The sequence below is a fragment of the Drosophila guanche genome, unplaced genomic scaffold (genome assembly GCF_900245975.1).
Source record: "Drosophila guanche unplaced genomic scaffold, DGUA_6, whole genome shotgun sequence".
In the NCBI taxonomy this organism is placed as follows: domain Eukaryota; kingdom Metazoa; phylum Arthropoda; class Insecta; order Diptera; family Drosophilidae; genus Drosophila; species Drosophila guanche.
Genome location: NW_022995743.1, coordinates 2,580,511 through 2,602,371, shown reverse-complemented (window position 1 = coordinate 2,602,371; position 21,861 = coordinate 2,580,511). Strand labels below are relative to the sequence as shown.

Sequence of the window (21,861 nt, the reverse complement as noted above, 5' to 3'; positions counted from 1 at the left end):
GAGAGAGCGCTGCTAAGCTTCGATTTTCGAACGTGAATGCATCGTGCAATAAGCAGAACTCTTGTGAAATGTTTATGTACATTCTGGCAATCAAAGTTAAAATACTGTTTGCAAGTGTATAACGTTATTATGAGGCTCTCTATCTCTCTGACTCTGTCACAAACAAATATTCACAACAGAGAGTGCAAATAGCAAAAAACAGTTAGATAATTGAAGAGCTTTGATGCGTACTTCAAGAGAACAAAATACATACATACGCGCTTTTTCGGCGGCTATAAATTGTTGCGGCGAGCAATGGTTCAAATCAGTTATAAAAATACAAGTGAAGGAGCCTTGCGATGGCGTTCCTGGAAATATGTTTGGCCGTTCTGGTCGTGGGCGTGATGATATACAAGTGGTCCATAGCGACACACAAGGCATTCGAGGGTCGCGGTATTTACTTTGAGAAGCCAAAGCCCTTTTTCGGCAACATTGGAACATCAATGGTGGGCCTGACCTCGTTGCACAAGGTGCTCAGCGAGTTCTACAATCGCACACGGGAGCAGTGAGTGAAACTATCTATGAGCAGGTCGATCCGATACGGATAACAAATTGATTTACTTTTCAGCAAAATTGTTGGATTTTTCAACATGCGCGCGCCCATGATCCAGCTAAACGACCCCGAAATTATCAAGAAGATATGCGTCAAGGACTTTGATCACTTCCCCAACCATCAGCTCTTTGTGGAGAGCAAGGAGCGTCTCCTGAACGACATGTTGAGCGTCATGAGGGATCAGCGCTGGAAGCACATGCGGAACACCCTGACCCCCGTCTTCACGGCAGCCAAAATGCGCAGCATGTTCGCCCTCATGGGAGACAGCTTTGGGGAGTGCCTCGATCACTTGTCGGGCCTATCGAAGGGTTCTCAGTCCGGAGAGGGCATCGAACTGGACATGAAAGTGCTCTGCAACAAGTTATCCAACGATCTCATAGCCACCACCGCCTTCGGACTGAAAGTTAACTCCTTTGAGACGCCGAACAATGAGTTCTACCAAATCGGTCAGTCGCTGACCTTCTCCAGGGGATCGCAGCTCTTCAAGTTCTTGATGGCCACACTCATTCCGAAAGTTTTCCTAGTGAGTTATTATCAATACTTTAACAGCTATCACCTATTGATTTTTATTTGTGTTTCAGTTCTTTAATATGAAGATCTTTGATGGCCAGAAAGTGGAATACTTTGTGCGCCTCGTGGTGGATGCCATGAAATTAGCGCTCCTCGTGTTGTAGTTAGCAGGCCTGTACTAGGTCGACGACTACCTCAGGTTCTTCCTCTCACTCCTGTTGACCTGACTGCTACTCTAGCACCGGGTCACGAAGTAAAAGAAGAAACGACGGAAGCTCTTGTTACGGTTAGACTAGTGCACCACGTCCTTGGAGCTACTTGAGAATCCCGACATCCAGCAGCGCCTCTACGAGGAGGCCAAGGAGCTGCAGGAATCGCTGAAGGGCGGTCCCCTCACCTACGATGCTGTTCAGGGTATGAAGTACATGGACATGGTCATCTCCGAGTCGCTACGCAAGTGGGCCCTTGCTCCCGTTACCGATCGCATCTGCTCCAAGGATTACACCGCAACCGACGATGATGGCACGAAGTTGTTCGACTTTAAGGTCGGTGATCGCGTGAATATTCCCATTGCCGGCTTACACTGGGACGAGGAGTATTTCCCCGAGCCAAGGAGGTTCGATCCAGAGCGGTTCAGCGATGAGCGAAAGAACGAAATCGTGCCCTACACCTACTTACCCTTTGGAGTGGGTCCCCGAAACTGCATTGGCAATCGTTATGCTCTGATGCAGGTCAAGGGCATGCTGTACAACCTGCTGATCAGATACAAGATCGAAAGATCTCCCAAGACCGTCAAGGATCTGTGGGTGGAGGCACGCGGCATCAATCTGGCCTCCAAGGCTGGCTACTGGATGCGCCTGGTGCCGCGCAAATAGGGGAAATGAAAACAGAGTTTGCTGTAGGATAAAATACACGTAAATATATTTTATTTTTGATTATGTTTCCATACAATTTCCATCAATTGAACGTTGATATAGCATTAGCGTAGCCTAGACGAATAACCGATACAAAATGATGAACCTTATCGTAACAAAACTTTCGCTCGAAGACGTTTAAGTATTCTGGACATGAAGAGTTTTACATAATAGTTTCCCTCGGGCGAAAGCGGCCAAATTACATAAAACAAAAACCTCTTTTGGCAAACAAAACAAAGAAATTCTTCAGCTTACAAATGGAAACGGCAAATGATTCTTTTGTTGGCCATTTCGAGTGGACTTTCGTTTATTGTTCGTTGATTGTGGTCTCTCGATCGAGTCTTAGGGCTAACACTAGAATACCTAATTAGTTATGATAATGCCTAGACGGTAGGTATATAATATTTTAGATAGGTTTATGCAAATGCAAAATATGATATAGGTTTTAGCTTTGTACAAGGTTTCACTTCACTTCACTTCCCTTCTCTTCGATGATGTCATATGTCTCGTTTGTGTATAATACATTTCGATATGTTATTTACAGTCCCCAATCCAATCCAATCCCTAGACCTAGACCTAGACACTGTAGAGCCTTCCATTGCTGGGGTGCTGTAGCCGCTGCTTGCCCAGTCCAAAGAAATTCCAGACGCGACGCAGGCAGCCGGGCTTCTTCTCCGGCAGCATCAGGCTCTGCTGCTCCTCCAGTATGGTGTCCAGAATGTAGTAGCTGCTCAGGTTAAAGGGCGGCGGTGGCAGTATGGGAGGTGGTCATGATATTGTGCAGTTCTTGCTCTCGTGCATGAGGCCCGGCACACCGTTGACAGCGCTCGCGGCAGCTGCTGCTGGAGCGGGATCCTGGGCCAACTTCTTCTTGCGCTCGTAGGCGAGGGCATCGTTGGGCACGTAGGCCACGCGGACACCTCCGTAGTGCTTGCGTGCGGGCAGGCGGTAGACGTAGTCGTCCATGTCGCTGGAGGAGCTGGAGGAACACGTCGAGCAGATGCTCGCCACGTCGCAGTTGTCCAGATTGTTCAGCAGATTGTGGGCGCCGTTGGGCGGCTGGTTCTGTGCGTTGTGCAGTCGCAGATTCGTCTGATTGATCTGCATCTCCGAGGAGCTGCGCGACTGGTTGCGACGCCGACGCCGCCGGCGGGCATTGGAGTTGTCCGTGTAGCTCTTGGAGCGCGACATGGTGTCCTGGACGCTGTGGAAGCGCACCTCCTTCAGCGGCGGTCGGTTGTCCAGCTGCTCGCCGTCTTCCTCCTCCTTCGAGTTGCGATTGTTGGCAAAGAGCTGCTCGTAGCCATCGCCATCGCCATCGCCATCGTGTGGCAGCTCTCGCACCGGCTCGTTGTCCAGCTCCAGCTCGTTGGCCAGCTCCTGGGTGCTCTGCGTCAGGTCCGAGTTGCTCGGCGAGTTCAGGTTGATCTTGTCGATGCTCTGGTAGCTGTGCGAGTCCTCCGCCTTCGACAGCAGCATGTCCGGCATGGAGGAGGTCAGCTGGCTGTCCCCAAAGATGGACTTGTCGCCCGCACAGATGTTGTCCAGGCTGATCCCCAGCTCGGTGAGGTCGATGGGCGGCGGATGGGCGGGCCGTGGCATGCCTGGCACTCCACCGCCCAGCAGCAGATCGGCCACGCCGGCGGCCGCCTCCATGCGCTTGCGCTCCTGTCGCTCCAGCAGATCGCCCGCGCTGCCCGTGCCCTTGGCCGGATGTCCATGTCCATGGTTGCCCTTCCGCCCGGACTCCCGCTCCCTGTCCCGCTCTCCGCTGCGTCGTGGCGAGCGCGCAATTTGACTGGAGGTGGAGGCGCGATGTGTGGGCCGCAGCTGTGGCCCGGAGCTCGTGTCCGACGGCGTCGGCGGCTCGCCCTTGCTGCACGCGATCGAGCAGTAGATGGTGCCGCGCCGCGGCAGAAACGGTCGCCCCAGCAGCGAGCAGCGGCACGTGCAGCAGCTGAAGCACTGATCCGTCGCATGCCAGTGCTGGCCATCGTGGCTCATCTGGCCCTGATCCACGCCAATCACCTCCCCGCAGTAGTCGCAGTACTCCGCGAACATTGTGTCGAAGCAGCCCAGGCAGTAGGGCTTCCCCTCCCGCATGATGTACCGCTGGCCACCCAACTGATGCTCACACTCCTGGCACGCAAAGTGCTTCATGTGCCACGTGCGACCCTCCGCCTCAGTGCACTCGTCGGAGAAGATGATCTGCAAAGAGCAAAGCAGAAAGAGCGGGAAAGACAGTTAATATTAAGAGAGCGAGGTAGGAAAGAAGGGAAGGGGAATGGTAGGGAGCTTTTTCACTCACCTCATCGCATGCCGAGCAGCGTGGCTTTTGTGTCTCGGCGTGATGGCGTCCGCAGTAGAGATTCCCATCCCGCTGGAAGTAAATCAAGTCCACCAGCAGCTCCTTGCACACGCTGCACACAAAGCAGCCCGGATGCCAGCACAATTGGGCGCCCAAACGCTGAGCAAAGACCACAATGTCGCCGCCCGAGAGAGAGTCTTCGCACTGCAAGCACAAAAGCAGATAAAGAGAGTGAGCAAAGTGAACGCAATCGTGAGCGGGAGAGAGCGGGCGAGGCTGAATCGCATAAATAAGAGAAATATGCTTAAAGTTTTTCGAGCGATAAAAATCTGCAGCGTCTGGCTGCTGTTTGGGCGAAAATATTTAAGCGTCTATAAATGCTAAATAACGGTAATAAAACGCTTAAGCTCAGTGCGCCACACGCCCCACGCCCCACGCCCACGCCTCAAAAGTGCCCCAAGCAGGGACACGGACACCGACACGGAAACTGGCAGAAACAGAAACAGAAACAGGAGCCGAGTGCCTGACTCTGTTTCTGTCTCTGCCTCTCCCTCTCCCTCTCTCGCTGTGGTTTTTTGTTGCTGCTCCCAACCGGAAATCATGCAAAAATAGCTGCCGGCCATGTGCCCGTGTCGGCCTCGCCACCACCCCTACACACCAAGTGCTCCCTGGTGGCTAAGGCGGCACTTTAAGCGGGTACAAATTTTGAAAACTCTGCTGCTGGCTGCTGCTGGCTGCTGCTGGTAGCAGGAAGCTCCGCTTTTAATGACTCCGAACCTCGAGACTCGTTAAACTTAAACGCGTTCGCATAATGAACTCATTTCGGGACACAGAAAAGGGGCAAACGGGGCTTTGGTGACGCTTTTATGCCCCGGATCCTAATTGAGTTTGCTAAGAGCACATATTTTTAAGCGTAGAGCTACTAAATTCCTAGACAGTTATTAAATTTGTGTGTGTTTTCTGCACCTTCTATCCAGCACCGCTCTCACTTCTGCCCCCGCAAAAAGCAATTAGCGCCACTGCATTGATGTATGACCCCCCCCCCAGCCAGCACATGCACTCGCTGGGAGCTGCGAATCTTTGCCAATTTACGCGCCCACTCCATGCCAGACTTTTGCTCAGAGATTGCTCTCTGCTGGCGGCAGGCAAATTGCCCAACGCCACCGCAAAGAGCAGCCGCAAGAGGCGCTCCGGTCTAACGTCTTTGCAGCTTCTTTGGCTCCTTAACTTTCCAGGCTATTAAACCACAGCGCACCCACACCCACACCCCCGCAATCAGCATTTACTTTTGCAAGCCATTAAGCATTGACAGGGCGAAAGCTTTGGGGCGCCGAACTGTACTCTCTCTCTGCAGGGTTGATAATTTCCTGCCGCTCTGTAAGTGGCCACCGCACTGCATGCGTCGTTAATTGTTTGCCAACTCCAAAAAATTGATGGTGCACAGCCAGCGCAGAGAGAGTGGCATACAAATGAGGCAGCGCCACGCACTTTAATTTGCACGGGGACAGCCCTTGGCCCGGCTAATGACGCATCTCGAGTCGCTTGGGGCTGGCAAAGAACTTTTGTCAACCCGGGAACCCCGGCAAGTGCCTCAAGTAGTTTCTGCGGTAAGCTGAGAGTGGAAAACTTTTAGCAGCCACATCCCTGTTGCTGTCATTGATTGGTTTTTGTCTCGACAAAAATCCCTGCACTTAAAATGACATTTTTCATCGAGAGAGAGAGAGAGAGAGAGACTCAGGCGAGTGCGGGTGGAATGTCATGTAAATGGCAGCAATCGCTGTTCATTTATCTTATCAATCCAATTAATCCCGGTTGGCTGTGCGCTGCAGGGACATCCTTGCGACAGACAATTATGCCATTGACAAATTGTTGCTGGCGGTGCCTGAACCTGAACCTGAACCTGAACCTGAGCGCTGACCCTGTGTCCTTGCTAACCCATTTCGTGTCTGGATTAATACAACTTTTGGCGACAAACTTGCACGGCAGAGGCACAGACAGACTGGCAGACAATTTCCTGCGCAGATCCGGTACCAGTCGCAGTCCCTGCCTGAGCCAAAGTCCTGTCCCGGCAAACGGCAACTCAAATTATGAATGACGCTCGTTATCATGCCCTTTTCGGTACATAAACTTTTCGCTTAGCAGCCAGTCAGCCCCAGCTTTCCACCTTTTCCTTTTCCCTTTCCCTTGGTTTATTTTCTTTCATTTTTCTCCTCCATTTTGTTTGGCTGCCGATGCTGAGAGTCTCATAAAGTCTCTCTGGCCTTTTTCTTGTAATTATTTCATTGTTGCCAGGGACGACCTTTAGTGTCGCATCCTTGTCAAAATTTCAGTGCCGTTCGTGTGGAAAATCTGTCAAGCAGCTTGCCTTGCCAGAAACCTCTCCATTGCCTCTCCTTCACGCCCGACTGCGTAACTGCCTGCCTTTCGGGATCATTGAACGTTTTCATAAATTCACGCTCATAATTTCCCTCATGCTTTTCACGCTTTCCATTCGATTGAATGGCCAACAGGGTTTGGGCCCTTTTGTCAGCCTTCCAAGGTCTGGTGTCCGTTTAGCAAGTCAGTTATGGGCTGTGAATTTTAAGCACTTTTATCGCAGGGTTGGGCTTGGATTTTGAATCGTTTTTAAAGTTAATCTCAGTCTGTCTCGGATCCTAAATGAAACTTTAAGGTTGTGCCGGAGCAATGAAGATAGATTTGAGTTGAACTTTCGGTTTTGTAAGGGTTTTGTTTTCTCTATGGAACTTTGCACTGATTATTTCTGGCGTTGGCTAATGAACTGCAGCCGCAAGTGCAAGGGTCCTGGTCCATAATAAACGGAACTTGTCTGCCAATTTGAACCGAAACCGAATAAAATCTCACACAGCCGCAGCCAGCACAGTGCTCAGTGCTCAGTGCTCAGTCCTCAGTCTTCACCCACACAGCCAGCACGTAGCAGACAAACACGCAACATGCGGCATAAAGTTTTTAACAAGTTTTACGAGTGGCGAATGTGTGCACAATAAAATCGAGCTACCAGGTCCAGGCCCCACTGTGTCCCAGTGCGCATCGCAGTCCCAACTTGAAGTTGAATTTGGAAGTTGAACTTGTGGCACGCACCGCGAAAGGGCTGAAAGAGAGAGAGAGAGAGAGAGCGCGCCTCCTGTCAGCTAATAACAATGCAAATTTCTGCAGCTAGGATAGTCTTGCCACTTCCCCTTGGTCTGCTGCCACTGCCATTGTGCCACGTTAATGCCATTTCATTGCGTCTTTGGCAGGCAACTCCATTCACTTTTTTTTTGCGGCCCCAAACCAAAGCTGACTCTCTTAGCCTTTATGTTGTCAGCGGCAAGAGGCGGAGTCCCCACTGCCACTGCAACTGTTGCTGCAACAACGTTTTTCATTTTCTGTTTTCTGTTTTCAGTCGGTTGGGGGATTTCCCTTTGCCGCCTGCCAAAAGTGTACTTAATGAAATCTTTTTGTCATCTTTTATTTTGAGACGTTTGAAAGTTGCTGCAACACCGTACCAGGCTCCCCCTCCGTCTCGAGCTCATTGTCTTGCGCCAGCCATTGTCAGGTTCCGCCATTCGGGCCAGCCATTCATGACAGGCGGCAGCCAGAATTTCTGTTGGAAAACTTCGCCCGGGCCCAGACCCGACACTGAAATGAAATCGAAACGACTGCCCCCGCCCCCTCCCGTCTTCGCGCACTTTTTGTTCATAATAAAATGCAAATTCTTGCAACAATTAAATAGGGTTGGGGGCTGAAAAAAATTGTTTTTCAAACTTACCCCCTTGCAGGGTCGCTCGTCGGACAGCAGCCGGACGGCACCGCGGCCAAGAGCCTCCCGCTTCCGCTGGGCCGAGAAGATGCGCAGCTCCTTGCGCTCCTCGTCGCTCAGCGAGTGGCAATAGCGCACCTGCAACAGACACGTCGAAAGAGACCAAAAGAGAAGTTGTTGTTGTATTCACGGATTTTAATTAAGGCAAACTCAAAAGGCATCAGCCACTGACAAGTTTTTTAATCTTATGAAGGACTTTCTTTACGAGAACTTTTCTGTGAACCAACCGGAGAGGTAATTATAAATCTTGTCGCAAAATCTTGATAATGGGATACTTTCGCTGAAGGCTGCGAATATTTATGATTTCTTTTTCAATGGAAGTTTGCACTCAAGTAAAAATTTGTTTGTTTTCTTTTGTTTATTTTCCTTGCTTCTCTTTCAACACATTTTAATCGAACTGTTTTTGGCCACTTCTTGCGCACTTGTCATCGACTTCCAGCGTCTAGCAAAAGTTTTTCGTTTCTTTTCTTTCAATTTTTACGAGCTGCCAGCGCTGCTTTTGTTTCTCTCCACTTTCGTGGGCTAGTACTCACTTCGTTATCTTGCGGCGGCAGCTGGTGCAGCAATTGTTTCACGCGATACTTCTCGCCGGGACTGTTGACGTAGGGCACCTTGTCGTCGGGCAGTTGACTGAAGTACAAGCGAACCTGTGGAGCATGGGAAAGGGATAAGCAAGTTAGTAGTGATATTTAATGTAAACAAATTATAGCTTCAATCAGACGTCGTGTGCTTTTTGCATGGCAAACGATCTCAGTAAAAGCTTCGTGTGGCTTCGGCTTATGAAGAGAGAAGCGCTGCAGCGGCAGAGAAAGAACTTCGTGTGCGCGCAGCGGCAGAGAAACGAACTTCGTTAGGCGACTGCGCGCAGCGGCAGAGCAGCAAGAAACGTTTTTGATTTCTTCCATGTTCGCTTTGCATGCAAGCGCACTATAATAGTGGAATGGCACAGTGGAATATTGGAATTTCGGTGCAAATGGAGACACAAATTGCCATGGGAAAGCCGCGACAAGCGAGTCAATCGAAACATTGCTTTTGCGTGCACTTTTCCCAGGGGGCGCTCTTATGTAATGCCAGCAGCTGCGCGATATCGACATGCTTTCCCGCTTTAATTACTCCCAAATGCAGCAGGCAGCAATTTAATTACAAAACGCTTTCGCTTTTCCGAACGCCAATCGATACAGATACAGATGGCGATTTGGGAGCGATAATTAAAGTTGTTTCACCAAAACGATTTCCTCAAACGTGCACAGCCACAATCTACAGTGGCGTTGGCTCGACTTTGAACTGGATTTGTGAGCAGCGTGGAAAAATCGAAACGAAAGCAAAAGTTGCCAGCGGGTGGCCTTCGGGTAATTTCACTTAATTAGTGCCCACAAATCGATAGGCGATGATAAAAGTAGACACGCCCCCTTGCTCGAGGCACGCCCTTACCTGATCTGGTCGCAGACCCGGCGGCACCCATGTGTACTCCTCCAGGGCACAGCCGCTATCATCGTCCGACTGCGAGTTGCGCTGAAAGTCCAGCTGCTGATGATGGCTGTGATGGTAGCCGGGGTGTCCGGCGGCAGCCACTGGATTCGGTCCGACAGCCGCCGCTGTGGCCGCCGTCTTGTAGCTGGCGGCCGTGCGCAGCGGCGATGCCACGGAGTTCAGTGGCAGATGACTGGGCGGCTGGCAGTGGCGTCGCTGGAGGGGCGACACAAAGTGACTGCCGCTGCCACTGCTGCCGGCTGAGGGCACATCGAGGTTGCTGGACGTGGCCGTGGATGCCACATTGCTGCTCAGCGATGCCTGCTGCAGCTGCAGCTGCAGCTGGGAGCTGCTGCTGGCCGCCAGCTCGCTGTGGCGATGTGCCACAAATGTCAGCCCTGTGCCGCCCGCCTCAATCTGCAGCAACTCGCTCTCCGTTTGTGTGTAGTAGCTGCTGTTGGGCAGTGGTTGCACCTGCCCCTGCCCCTGCCCCTGCCCCTGCTGTTGCTGTTGCATGTTGCACTGTTGCTTGCCACTCGAGCGAGGTGCGGGCGTGGGCTTGTATTTGCAGAGTACTTGCTGGCCGGTTTGAGTGCTGCAAAAGATAGAGAGAGAGTGAGAGAAATGAATATGAGGTAAGTACTGTGGTACGTGCACCATAAAGTGGCATTAAACCTTCACCAGTTAACCTGCAACTTATTTGCCCCATCGCAAGAGCTAAATCATTCCTGCAGCAGCTACAGCTGCATCTTCCGTCTGTTTGCAATTAGTCGAAAAATCCCATTCTGGTCGGAGAGTTCCTGCGGGCATTTCTAATGAGTTTTGACTGCAATTACGTCCGCTGTGGCATGCCGCAGCTGCTGCGCATGCGTGGCGATAAGTCCACAAAGTCTTTCCCAAATTGCAGCCGGACCGGACTCTCATAAAAGTCTGCTGGCTGCCGCTTTCTGTGCTGGACTTTCACTCGATTTGTGGCACGCTGCGCGATTATGCAGCCAAGCACAAATTCCAGCATGGCACACACACAGGGGCTTGGTCATGTTGCAGCTTTAATTCCGTGTCGTCTTTCTTTTAGCTTTCCTGTTTTTGTTTTATTTTGTAATTAAACAACAAATGTCGAGTGCCTGCATGTGAAATATGAAACTGAAATTCATTCGAAAAAAACGTTTTTGGAGCATGAATAGCCCAAGCCGGCCAGCTGTTGGCCATTAGGCGCTGCCAACTTTGTATTAACTAATCAACATACTATTCCCATTTCTTGTAAATTTATGCAAACGAAAGACATCACAATCAGAGAGAGAGAGCGAGAGAGAGAGACCATGAGACAACCTTCAGCTAACGAAGCGAATCCCACGGAGCCTACGCGGAAAGTGAAGGCACAAAAAAACTGATGGATGACCAGGAGCCATTAACACCTTACATATGGTTCACAGATCACACAGTCTGTGGGAGAAAGTTTGGCTGCGGCTCGTCTCAATGCAAATTTTGAGTTTGTTTTTTGTTTTTGTTTTCGTTGCTGCTCGCTCTGGGTCGTAGGCAAGGCCAGGGTAGTGCCAGTTTCAGTGCCAAAATGTTGATCGATCACAGGGTATGTGTGGTACTTTCTAAACCATTCGATCCATTCGCCGCGATTGTCCAAACAAAAGTCGAGGCATAATCTGTCAGTGAATGAATTGTGGCGCGAATTGTGATCGACCAAGCGCCAGTGCAGGGGCAGGGGCAGGGGCAGGCCGTGGCTCAGATCGATTCAAATCAAAGACACACAAATCCGCAGCCAAATCCAGCTGCCAAATATGGTTGGTCAGCAGCGGCTTGGATGGTTTTCTCTCTTCAACCAGCGACAAAAAACCTGTTGACGGTTTTCTATTGGTTTTTCTTTCCTATGGCTGTGCATGCATTTTCTGCATTAAAGCCATTTCGGCAAAAAGGCGCAAAATACAGACAGACACACAGACACATGTTGCATGCCACTGGCAATTGGTAGTGGCACTGGTTGTGGCATGACCAACTATGGCTTCAGCCGCTCTGGACATCTGGACATACATTTGGGTTAAGAAGATTTTGGCCTGAGTTTATTTGGTTTGATGTCTGTCATTTCCTTGATGGCCTGTCGCCCCGTTGCGCACATCTCAGGATAATTAAAATAAAACTCTTTGACACTTAAATCGAATGGTGGGGGAACGGTGGAATTGGGCTTGGGAAATCGTACTCCATTCCAACGAGCAGGTTTCGGGTCTTCGGGGAGCAGCGCCTGAAGACTCTTTTGGGAATTACTTGTCGCTATTTTTACGGTACATTGCAGCTTATGTGTGGTATTTGTTATTTGATTAATTAATTGCGCCAGGGGTAGATTTTCCGGTGTGCCAATAGAGCAAAAATATCTCTCGGTGGCTTGCCATTAACAATTTCAAAGCAGCAGATCTCCGCCAAATATCTGTGATCTCTGCACAATTTCTGATTGCAACAAACAGCTTCAGCTTCAATCTCAATCCCAATCCTATGCTCCGCTCATTAACGAATAATTTCGCAATTTCAGCACGTTTTGCCTCAGTTGGAAATGCCAGAAAACCATGCCACAGTGAGCTAATAATATCTCAATTATCTGCAACACCATGGAAATGGAATCGATTGCATTTCTATGCGCTTCACGATGTTACCACAAACACTCGAACTCGGACTACGGACTGCGGGACTCGTATTTCCACGATTTCATTAAATTTTAGACACGCAATTTCCCCAGAAAAAAAAGCAACAACCAGAGCCTGGATCAGGAACAGCAGCAACACGTAACTGGTTCAAAATCATTTAGGAACACACACACACACACACACACAGAGAGAGAGATGCACACACCCCACCCCACTGGAAACTCGTTTGGGAGCCTCTCCTGTGATTCTGAGAAAGACACAGACAGAGACAGAGACAGGGAATGGCCTGCAATTGAAGCAACAACGAAACGAAATTAATACGTAACATGCAATTCGTAATAATTGAAAAGACTTTTGTGTGCAGGATCTGTTGCGAGGCAATCCGCACCAAATTACTTTCACAATTGGCCCAAGAGATAAACGCCGATGCGGCCTGGCATTAGGCCTACTAATGCTTGATTATCCCCCTGGCTAGCACACGATCTGTGTCTAGATCTCCGATCTGTATCACGCATCCCAAAAGGAAATCCCCAGCGCATTGGGGCGTGGCCCGGACCCAGGCATTATGAAATCAGTTTCGTTCAATGGCCCCCCCAACTCGTGACCTTGTTGCGTGTTCTCCATTGTGTGGAGCCACTCAAATAACGAAATATTGCTATGCATTCTCTGCCTCTCAGTTTGAGTTTCGGGTTAAACGGTCGCTTTTGACTGCATTTACGTCACACACGAACAAAGGCCACGAAAACGCGAGGCAACCCGAAACTTCGCCCTGCGAACATAAACAGCCACAAAAAAATGTCCGTACATGCAATCGCGTCATATATTGCACGTGTTGCTGTCGCTCAACGTTTTTATGCATCGGCTCCTTCTTTTTCTTTATGGGCTTTTCGTATGAACATGAACACATTTTTGTGTGCCTGTCCACACGGCTTGACTTTGGTTTGGCTTGGCTTGGGTGTTGGGTTCGTTTTGGCTGCTCGGCTACGGGAGGTTCGACAAGAGTTTGGGTTCGGGTGCTGCTGCTCAATGGGCAGGTAGACAGCCAGCCAGTTAGGCCCGTTGCGCAAGTTCCACTCTCGCGCGCACTCTCTCTCTCTCTCTCTCTCTCGCAGAACCCTCCTCTCTTTATCGACGAGTGTGCTGCCTGCTGCAACGCCTCTTTAAGTACCGCGTAGTGATTTAGTGCGGTGTTACCGTTAGACCAGGCTAGTGATAAGCTCTCTGCGACTACGTCGTTGGGTCTACACTGGATCTATTCGGTGGGTTCGCCGCAGAGAGGAGCATCACAGCATCTCAGCTGCAGCTTCAGCTTCAGCATCAACTAAAATGCATAATTAATCGCAGAGGCCACAAGCGGCAGCGGCAGGAGCAGCCAGTGCACAGCCCACACTGGCTGTTGAATGTTGCATGTTGCATGTGGCATGTGAAACCAACTCCACTCAAGTCGAGTCAAGTCGACTGGTGCGGTGCGGCGTGTGTGTGTTGTTGCTTGAGCTGATTCGCGTTCCGTCATTAACAGCTTTTGCTTAATTTTATGCAGACTGCCGCTGTCTCCCCCCCCCCCCCCCCCCTTGTCCCGCTGTCAACAGCTTTAGACACGTTTCAGCGATTTTCATGTTGCATGGCTCGTTCTAATTTATGCAAAATGTTGTTCCTCTTCTGTAATTCATTTCGTTTTGTGCTCGTGAATTCTCTTTGCTTCCACTGCTCTCTGCTCTTCGCTGCTCTCTTCTCTTCGTTTTCTACTCACCCCCCTGCCGCTTGTTTTGGGGAATTTTCTTGAAACTTAAATGCGCGTTTTAGCCAACTCGTTTCGTGCTTCATTAGTTCAAGTTGATGGCCAAGTCTTTATCTCTCTCTCTCTGTTTTATTGATTTCTCTGTTCAAATTAGCTGCTGGATAATTGTTATTAACAAAAATAGTTTTGACTTATGCAATCGTAGAAAGTCGCTTGGCATCGCTAAATATCCATTTCCAATCGGAATTTCCCAACTTTGTATCGCTGCACTCGTTCCGTTCCCAGCAGTTCCTACACTTTGTTGGCTGTGAATTCCTGAGCTGCCAGTGTGCTCCCACAGTTCTTAGAGACATAAATTAAATATCCTCTCTAATTTGATGTACTCCACTTAATGATGATGGGAGCTGGGACGGGGCTGATGATTGAAGCTGATGATAAATGTAATTGCTCTCTCGCCATCTCCAGCTACAGCTCCGGCACATCAAATTAAGGCACATCAAAGCAAAGATTATGTTTGGGAATTGGAGATGAAGAATAGGCACAGAGAGAGAGAGAGATACAGAGACACGGACAATAAGTTGATTAAATTAAAGTGCGTTACAGCCCAAACCAAAATAATGGAAACGGCCAAAGTCTGTTTTTCGTAGAAACTCGGTGAAATCGGAGGAGAACAAAGCAGAGACCGAGAACAAGAACAAGAACAACTCAAAAAGCAAAGCCAAGTAAATGTTGCTGTAAAATTTATTGTCTGTTCTCGTATGACAGCGCCAAGCAAATCCATCGAACCATGAAACGCGAGCAGAGTTCCAAAACAAAACAAAACAAAACAGAAGAGAAGAGGAGCTTCTCCCCAATGGAATGGATGGATGGATGGATGGATGGATGGATGGATGGTTATATGGATGTGTCTGTGGCCAACAGGTGGGCAGTGGCGGGTAGTGACTGGTTTCAGCTGTTGGAACGTGGGAATCTAGTTTCAGTGCAGCCAAAAAGCAATTACCGAAAAATAATGTCCAACTTAAGCGCAATACACAGGGGAGGGTATTGCTTCGACGTTCTTGCGGTTGCATTTCGTCTCTCTTCCTACTCCTACTCCTCCTTTTTCTACGCTGCATTCACCTGACCATGACTCGGAGTGCAACAAATGATGGCCAGGGGTTGGTCGCTGTGCACCCAACTATGACTATTTTGGTTTGTGCTTCGGCAAGCAGAGCAAGAACAGTTCACAGCCCAAAAAGGATGTTTGGCTTTATAATTAATGATGGCATATGGAGTGTGGAGAGAGCCAAGTGATACTTTCCCACACAAAAGCTCCTCGCACGCACGCAACTGTAACTGTAACTGCACTCGTTCCACTTTCAATATTTCATTTTGCATTTCGCATTTGCAATTGAAATTCCATTGAGGCGTAAAAGGATTACGGACATGAGGGGGAACATGGCGTTTGATCAGCCGCCAAGACTTCCTACATGACTCAAACTCAAGCACAGAGATGCACAGGGAAACATTCATAGATGAGCAGACGGGGAGAGAGTGAGAGAGTGAGAGAGAGACACACAGAGAGGGGGACGGACGTTGCTAACTGTAACTGTAATGGCCATTGCCATGCCAATGTCAAAATCGTGTAGGTCCCCGCTCAGAACATGACAACTGACAAAAGCAACAACAAGCAGCTGACGGACAGGCAATGTGACGTTGCAGACAAACAAACATCGGAATCAGCAGCAGCAGCGTCTCCATCTGCATTTGAAACAACAACAACAACAACAACATTTCAATTAACAAAAGGGGCAGGCAAGAGCCAGAGTACAGAGTACAGAGAGGGTGCTAGTTGGTGGGGACAGAGCAGAGGCTAGGCAGCATCCTCGTCGTCGTCTAATCGCCGCCTGTCAAAATAAAGTTGTTTGTGTGTTGCATCTCGGGAGAAGCTCCTTAGACAAACAAGACACAAAACCACACTGAGCGAAATGAATGAAACAAAGCTGCACAGAGCAGAGGAAGTATCAGTCGCCACTCAGCATCGTGGAACAAAGTCCACCTTAAGCGACCAAAAATGTAAATACAATGCTGATGCAAATGTAGAAACATAAAGATAACCAAATACGCGCATATTTAGAGGCTACTTTGAAGTTGCTCCATTAGAAACTAGAGTGGACAGTGACTGGCATTCCATTCCCATTTGGCTGCCTTCTCGCAGTGCAGAGCCAAAGCCTTGCGGCTGCCTGCATTCATGTGTATCTGCTAAAATGCGCAATTAAGTCATCAAATGTTTGGCCCGAGTGTCCAAGTGTCTTGACACAGCAGCCGGACAGATGGATAGACCCAAAGCAGTGCAGCGCGCATTAGACTAATGCATTTGGGTGCAACCAGGAAGCCAAGACACTCAGTCCCGTTCCCGTTTCAGCTGCTGTTCACTCGAGAGCGAAAATGTTAGAGCCGAGCCCCAACTTTTACTATTTAAGAGTACAAACATACTGCTGAGAGAACTGCTAATGAAGCCTGAATGGGGAGACTTGGCCAAGTCTGCGAACAGGATCTTGTTAGAGCAGCTCAGAACCGTTAGAGGCGTTCGCAAGTGGCAGTGACTTCACTTCGGACTCCAATTTATCAAGTGGAATTGCTAGGGTACCGCACCGCAGCACTGCAGCCCAGCGGCGTCTCATTAACGCGTCGCAAATCGCGAGTCGCGTAGGCGTCGGCACATACAATATGGGAATGACTTCGCGTTGCTTCGGTTCGGTTTGGCTTCGGCTTCGGCTTCACCGTGGCGATTGATGCTGACGATTGTGTTTGACTTGACCCCACCGCTCGCTCTGTCTGCTGTTCTGCCCTTCCTCTGCAGCTCTCCCGTTCTCGCATTCTCTCTGCACGCCTAAGCGAACTGTGATCTGCGCTCTGCCGACTGCGCTCTCTGTTCTGTGCATGCGCTGCCGTAGGTGGCGGACCAACACGTGTTTTCTTAGCTAAATTGCTATCGAGGATTGGGCCATGAATACTGGCTTTCTCCTGCCACTACGTGTGAGTGTAAATTAATTTGCGGCACTCGCCGCTATCACGACTATCAACTTGACAGAGAGCTGTGCGGGCGAGCCAGCACTTTCACAGGCCATGCCGCAAAGAAAACACCCAAAGCTGCCGTATGGAGTGACATTTGTGCCAGTTTGCTAAATTTACATTTGATTCTGTGTTTAATTCCCTGATTGATGGCAATTTCTAAAATCTAATTTTGACCAAGACTGAAATGACAAACAAAATTCGCTGTGCTGTGCTGTGCTCTGTGTGGGAGCTCTGCAATTACACGCGTATTTTTGGGTAATTGTCTGGGCAAAACACACTCGGACTTTGACTCTGCCATGAGAGGGCATGTTTCTCGGTCTGTCTGTCTGCCAGCCCACCTTCCATTGAATGTACAAAACGATGGCCATTAAATTAATTACATTCGGCTGCTGCGCTCCATCCAATTTTCAATTAAACATAAATTACGAAAAAATTCAACTGGTTAGAACGTCAGCCACAAGCGACCTCTGGCCGCAGCCGCAGCGGCAGCCTTCACCTCCTACTCCAGCTTCGGCTCTGAGTTATGGCCACTAAATTGCTGCCACTCGCACAATGGCTGGGATCAAGCGCAAGATAATCGCCAGCAACAGGAAATATAATAAGCTGCCACAGCAACGCCCTTCAATTTGCGGCTGCCCCAACCATAGGCTAATTTTATTTGCGGTTTTCGATTTTATTTCATATAAACACAAATTTTCTCCCTCTCTCTTTCGATAAAACATAAATTGAATTTCCTTCCAACTTGCAACAAAATCAATCAACTTGTCTGTCTGCCCTCTGTCTGCCCTCTCTCCACCCATTTCCCTAGTCAATTTTTGTGTGTTTTTTTAATGCGTTTTATGGTTGCCCGATGGGCTGTGTATCTCCTCATGTATAAACAGTGCCCTTTGTCTCTGGGTTATACAATTCTTTAGCATCGAAGATTGTGTCACTGCTTTGTGGCGGAGTTCTCTGGCAGCTTTTTTGATTGCTTTCTTGTGTGCTGACAGCCAAAGCAAAGGCTCCATGCGCCGCGCCCCGTGCAAAAATTAATTAGAAAATATTTCATGTGGAGAGAGAGTGGAAGCAGCTGCAAGAGGCAACAGTTTAAGAGGCGTTACTTGATATGTCTGCAAATCAGTTAAAGCTCTTTTCTTTTTGCCATTTCAATTAAAATGCCATACATCAGGGTCTGCCCATCGAATGCAATTAAAATCAAATGCGTAGCTCATTTGGAAATCAAAGCAAGTCGTTAGGCGATAAGCCATGAGGCTGTAGAACGGAGGACCACCCGTGTCTGCCTTTTGCCAACTTCAATTAGCCGGCAGCCAACTGGCCCGACAGCAAAGAGAAAAGAGAAGGCCGACAGAGGCGCCCATTTATTTATTTCATTGTACACAGCCGGAGACAGCCAGGGGGAAGACTCGGCGGGGCCTATGCAAAGTGTTCTTCTGCGCGCTTAATTACGCTTTAAGTAGCCGCCAGTCAATATTGATTTTGGTTTATTTAAACTGGAAATTTAATAGCCCCAGCCGATTGCTAATGGCTCGTGTGTGGGGAGTCGTCTCCGATTACGCACAGCCAAGATATGCGGCACACACTTTCCATCAATATTTTTATGGCCAAAGTGGTTCCACTTTCGCAAATCTAATTAACAGTTTGTGACGATTTATGGAACAGAACAGCGATGTAAATGCAAATGCAAATGCAGCAGCGAGGCAAGAGAAGAGATCTGCAAGATGCCAAAGTTTCACCAAAGCAAAGCCCAACCCATCGAAGGGCACTCAGTCATGCGGCAGGAGAAGAGAACTCACTTTATGGAGACGACACATGGAATTTATGAGTGCGCGGAGCATCCTTTCAGGCACAAACACAATGTGACAGGGGGCAGTGAGGGGACTGGAGGCTGTACCCACTGGAGCTGAAGTTGTGCCAACTTTGCTTAAGGCAAAGCCCGAAGGCAGCCAGGGCCAAGCGGCTGTTGCCACTTAGCCGGCGTGCAATTCATTTGCCAGCCAACAAAACTTGACAAAGAAGGAGTCTGCCAGCGCACGTGCTGCCGGGCAACTTGATAAATAACTTTTCGGTGTCAGTTTGGCAAATAGTTGGGCATTAATAACACCTTCTTAGCGGACACCAAAGAGTCTCCCCAGCGTCTGCCCGAGAGCTGACAGAGCCGCTTAAGTGCGATTATGGCTGCAAAAGATCGCTGACTGTCGCTGCATGACCCGCAGAGGCTTTACTTTCAACACGATTGAAACTGAGACCGAGTGATCTCAGAGAATGCCCAAAGGAAGTCTCAGTGCCAGAACACAATTTGAACAGCTTTTCGTGCGTTTTAAACAATCAATTTTGATGTTCAGTTGTAGCTCTAATTAATATTTAAACGGCAAACTGACAGCCTCCCTGCCTGCATTTCCCACCCAAATTATTTCATTGTTTAAGCCATCGAGCACACATATTGCAGCAGGCCAGCTGTGGGACTGTGGCTCAGAACTCGACGCATATAAAGCCATAAAGCTATTAAGCAGCCATTAAATTGGCCCATAAAGTGGTTTCCACTCACCCAATCCCAATCCCAAATCCCAAATCCCCATTTGATGGCCTCTTAAAACCGAAAAATGTAAAGCTCATCAAATGGATTTCAAATTAGTTTAAAGCGAGGAACCCCAACCCCAAGCCACTCCTCGTCACCGCTTATCGGCAAGAGTTATGGCCAAAAGGAAAACTTACATTTTGGCTGCCGCTGCCGCTGCCGCTCCCATGACTCGGACTGTTGCTGTTGCTGTCGCTGGCGGCTGTGGCTGTGGCTGTGGCTGTGACTGTTGCGGCCTCTTTGAGTGGCCATCAAATCTGGCCAATTGTTCTTCAATATCGCTTAGCTGTATATCGTCGGCCATGGCCCGATTGAAGTAACAAAACGCATCCTTGCGGTCCGCTTTGATTAGCTGCTCCGTGTCCTTGTTGTGCAGCCAGAGAGCGTTGCGATTTCTACACAAATTCAAATTGCGCAATTCACTGACCGGCAGGGACAGCGCCAAGGATCGACTGGCCCCTGGCTGCTGTCCCTGTTGCAGCTTGGACAACTGCGCGGCACTCAGGCTGCCCGTTAGCATGGCCACCTCCACGTCGTCGTCGGTCTCGCCGTTGCAGGAGATGCCCGAGGAGTGGAATTGCTCGTCGCAGGTTGGCAGCTTCTGCAGGCTGCTCGCCTGCTGCGAGTGACTCTGGGCCACGGCCATGGCCAGGCTGGCTGCGGGCGACTCATTGGGCAGCTCCAGCGCTATCTCGTAGGGCGCCAGCGTGAGCTTTGGCTTCGGCTTGGTCTTCGTTCGCACCGCGGACTTCACCACGCACTTGGCTGTGGCGGCGGGGGTGGAGGCTGCGCGGTTCTTCGAGCAGCTGGCCTTCGGCGGCTTCCTCGGCGAAAGCTTCGTCACTGTGGACAGACGCGACTGCTGCGTGCTCTGCTGCTGCGGCTGCTGCTGCGGCTGCGGCTGCGGCTGCACGGCTTCGGGTTTCTCCCGCTCCCGCTCTGCAGACACACCGCGACGTCGACTCCTGCGTATGCTGGGCATGTTCCGCGGAAAGAGTTTGCTCGGCAGCTCCGCCTGGGAGCTTTTGGACAGACTGTCGCTGGGACTGCCGCTGCTCTCCGTGGTGGCTGTGCTGCCGCTGGACACTGTGTTGGCCAGCACCGAGGCGCACTCGCTGGCCATGACTATCTCGCGATAGTTCTTGGACTGGTCTTGATGCGCCTGCGGCAGGCAGATCTTCCACCAGCGTTTCTTCGAGAGTTTGGGTATCATTTTTCCAGGGGGAGGCACGCGTCAATCACGCAGCAAATCAATCAATTGACACATTAACCGTACGCGGGAACACACCTTAAGCGGAAAGCGCAACGACAATTAGTGTCGCCAGCAATTAACGGGCAATCCGCTTGCTCCAATTACGTGCCAAACGCGTAGCCCGATATCAACCGGAAAATATGGGAAAAAACACGCAGACGAACCGCTCGCTTTGAGGCCGTGGAATAGACTGAAGATTGAAGATCGCTTTGGCGGCTTTGGGGCGCGCGCGTAGAAAGTTGCTGACGGCCGCGCTGGCCAGGTTGGTGCAGGTCAAACTCACCACGAACCAAACACACACCACAAACACGCTCCCTCTCTCGCTCTCTCTTTTGCTTACAGCAAGTGCAGGCGGCGGACAGGTACCTGCTTTGAGTCAACTTTTGAGTGCATTTCGTGGTGTGGTTTGAGCGCATTCTGGCGGAGCCTCAGCCCCTTGGAAGTGGCAGATTTCTGAGTTGTAGCAGCAGCTACTGGTTGCCTGCCTGTTCTCGTTGATTGTTTAGTTGTCTTCAGGCCATTTGACACATTTCAGGCCGTTTAGTGATTGACCCATTTCAAGCAGCAACCGGACAGCGGACGGCGGACAGCGGAGAGCCGCAGGAGGGTGCAAGCCTAAGCGGAACTGAATGGCCATTGGGCGTTTTGTTGCCACATTAGCAGCCAGTCATTATGCTGCTTGGTTAAGTGAAAAGAGCCAGAGGTGGGCCACTAAAGAGTCAATCAAAAAGGGTGTTTAGGGAATTATTTTTAACTGATTTTTTAACCCAGCAATTAAATTACTATGTTGCCCCACAACTAATTACATTTTAAAAACATTTATCAAGCGAGAGCGAAAATAAACAAACTTTCCAACTTACTCTTAGAACTTTCCCAATTGCTTGGCCATTTTGCAGCGCGCTGCCGTACCACAAATTGTTTCTGGCCAACTGTAATGAGAGACGAGAAACAAATAAATTAATTTTCCGCATTTACGC

General features: G+C 49.7%; 1 protein-coding gene and 1 pseudogene across 1 annotated transcript; one reads left to right on the top strand and one right to left on the bottom strand.

Moving 5' to 3' along the window:
* The first annotated feature begins 293 nt into the window (after positions 1-293).
* LOC117578449 lies at positions 294-2,053 on the top strand (annotated as a pseudogene).
* Positions 2,000-21,081, bottom strand: LOC117578438 (protein espinas). Its single transcript, XM_034263953.1, has 6 exons — positions 19,770-21,081; positions 9,576-10,209; positions 8,678-8,791; positions 8,094-8,222; positions 4,325-4,528; positions 2,000-4,224 (listed from the first exon to the last, which is right to left on the bottom strand). Exons 1-6 carry the CDS (start codon positions 20,843-20,845, stop codon positions 2,785-2,787), a joined length of 3,597 nt encoding a protein of 1,198 aa, XP_034119844.1. The 5' UTR covers positions 20,846-21,081; the 3' UTR covers positions 2,000-2,784.
* Between the last annotated feature and the right edge of the window lie 780 nt (positions 21,082-21,861).

Excerpts from the sequence above, each read along its gene's own strand:
- LOC117578438 (XM_034263953.1), bottom strand. The coding sequence starts at position 20,845 with ATGATACCCAAACTCTCGAAGAAACGCTGGTGGAAGATCTGCCTGCCG. Across the intron at positions 8,792-9,575 it reads CGGGTCTGCGACCAGATCAG|GTTCGCTTGTACTTCAGTCA; the intron begins GTAAGGGCGTGC and ends CATGCTCCACAG. Across the intron at positions 8,223-8,677 it reads TGCCGCCGCAAGATAACGAA|GTGCGCTATTGCCACTCGCT; the intron begins GTGAGTACTAGC and ends TGTCTGTTGCAG.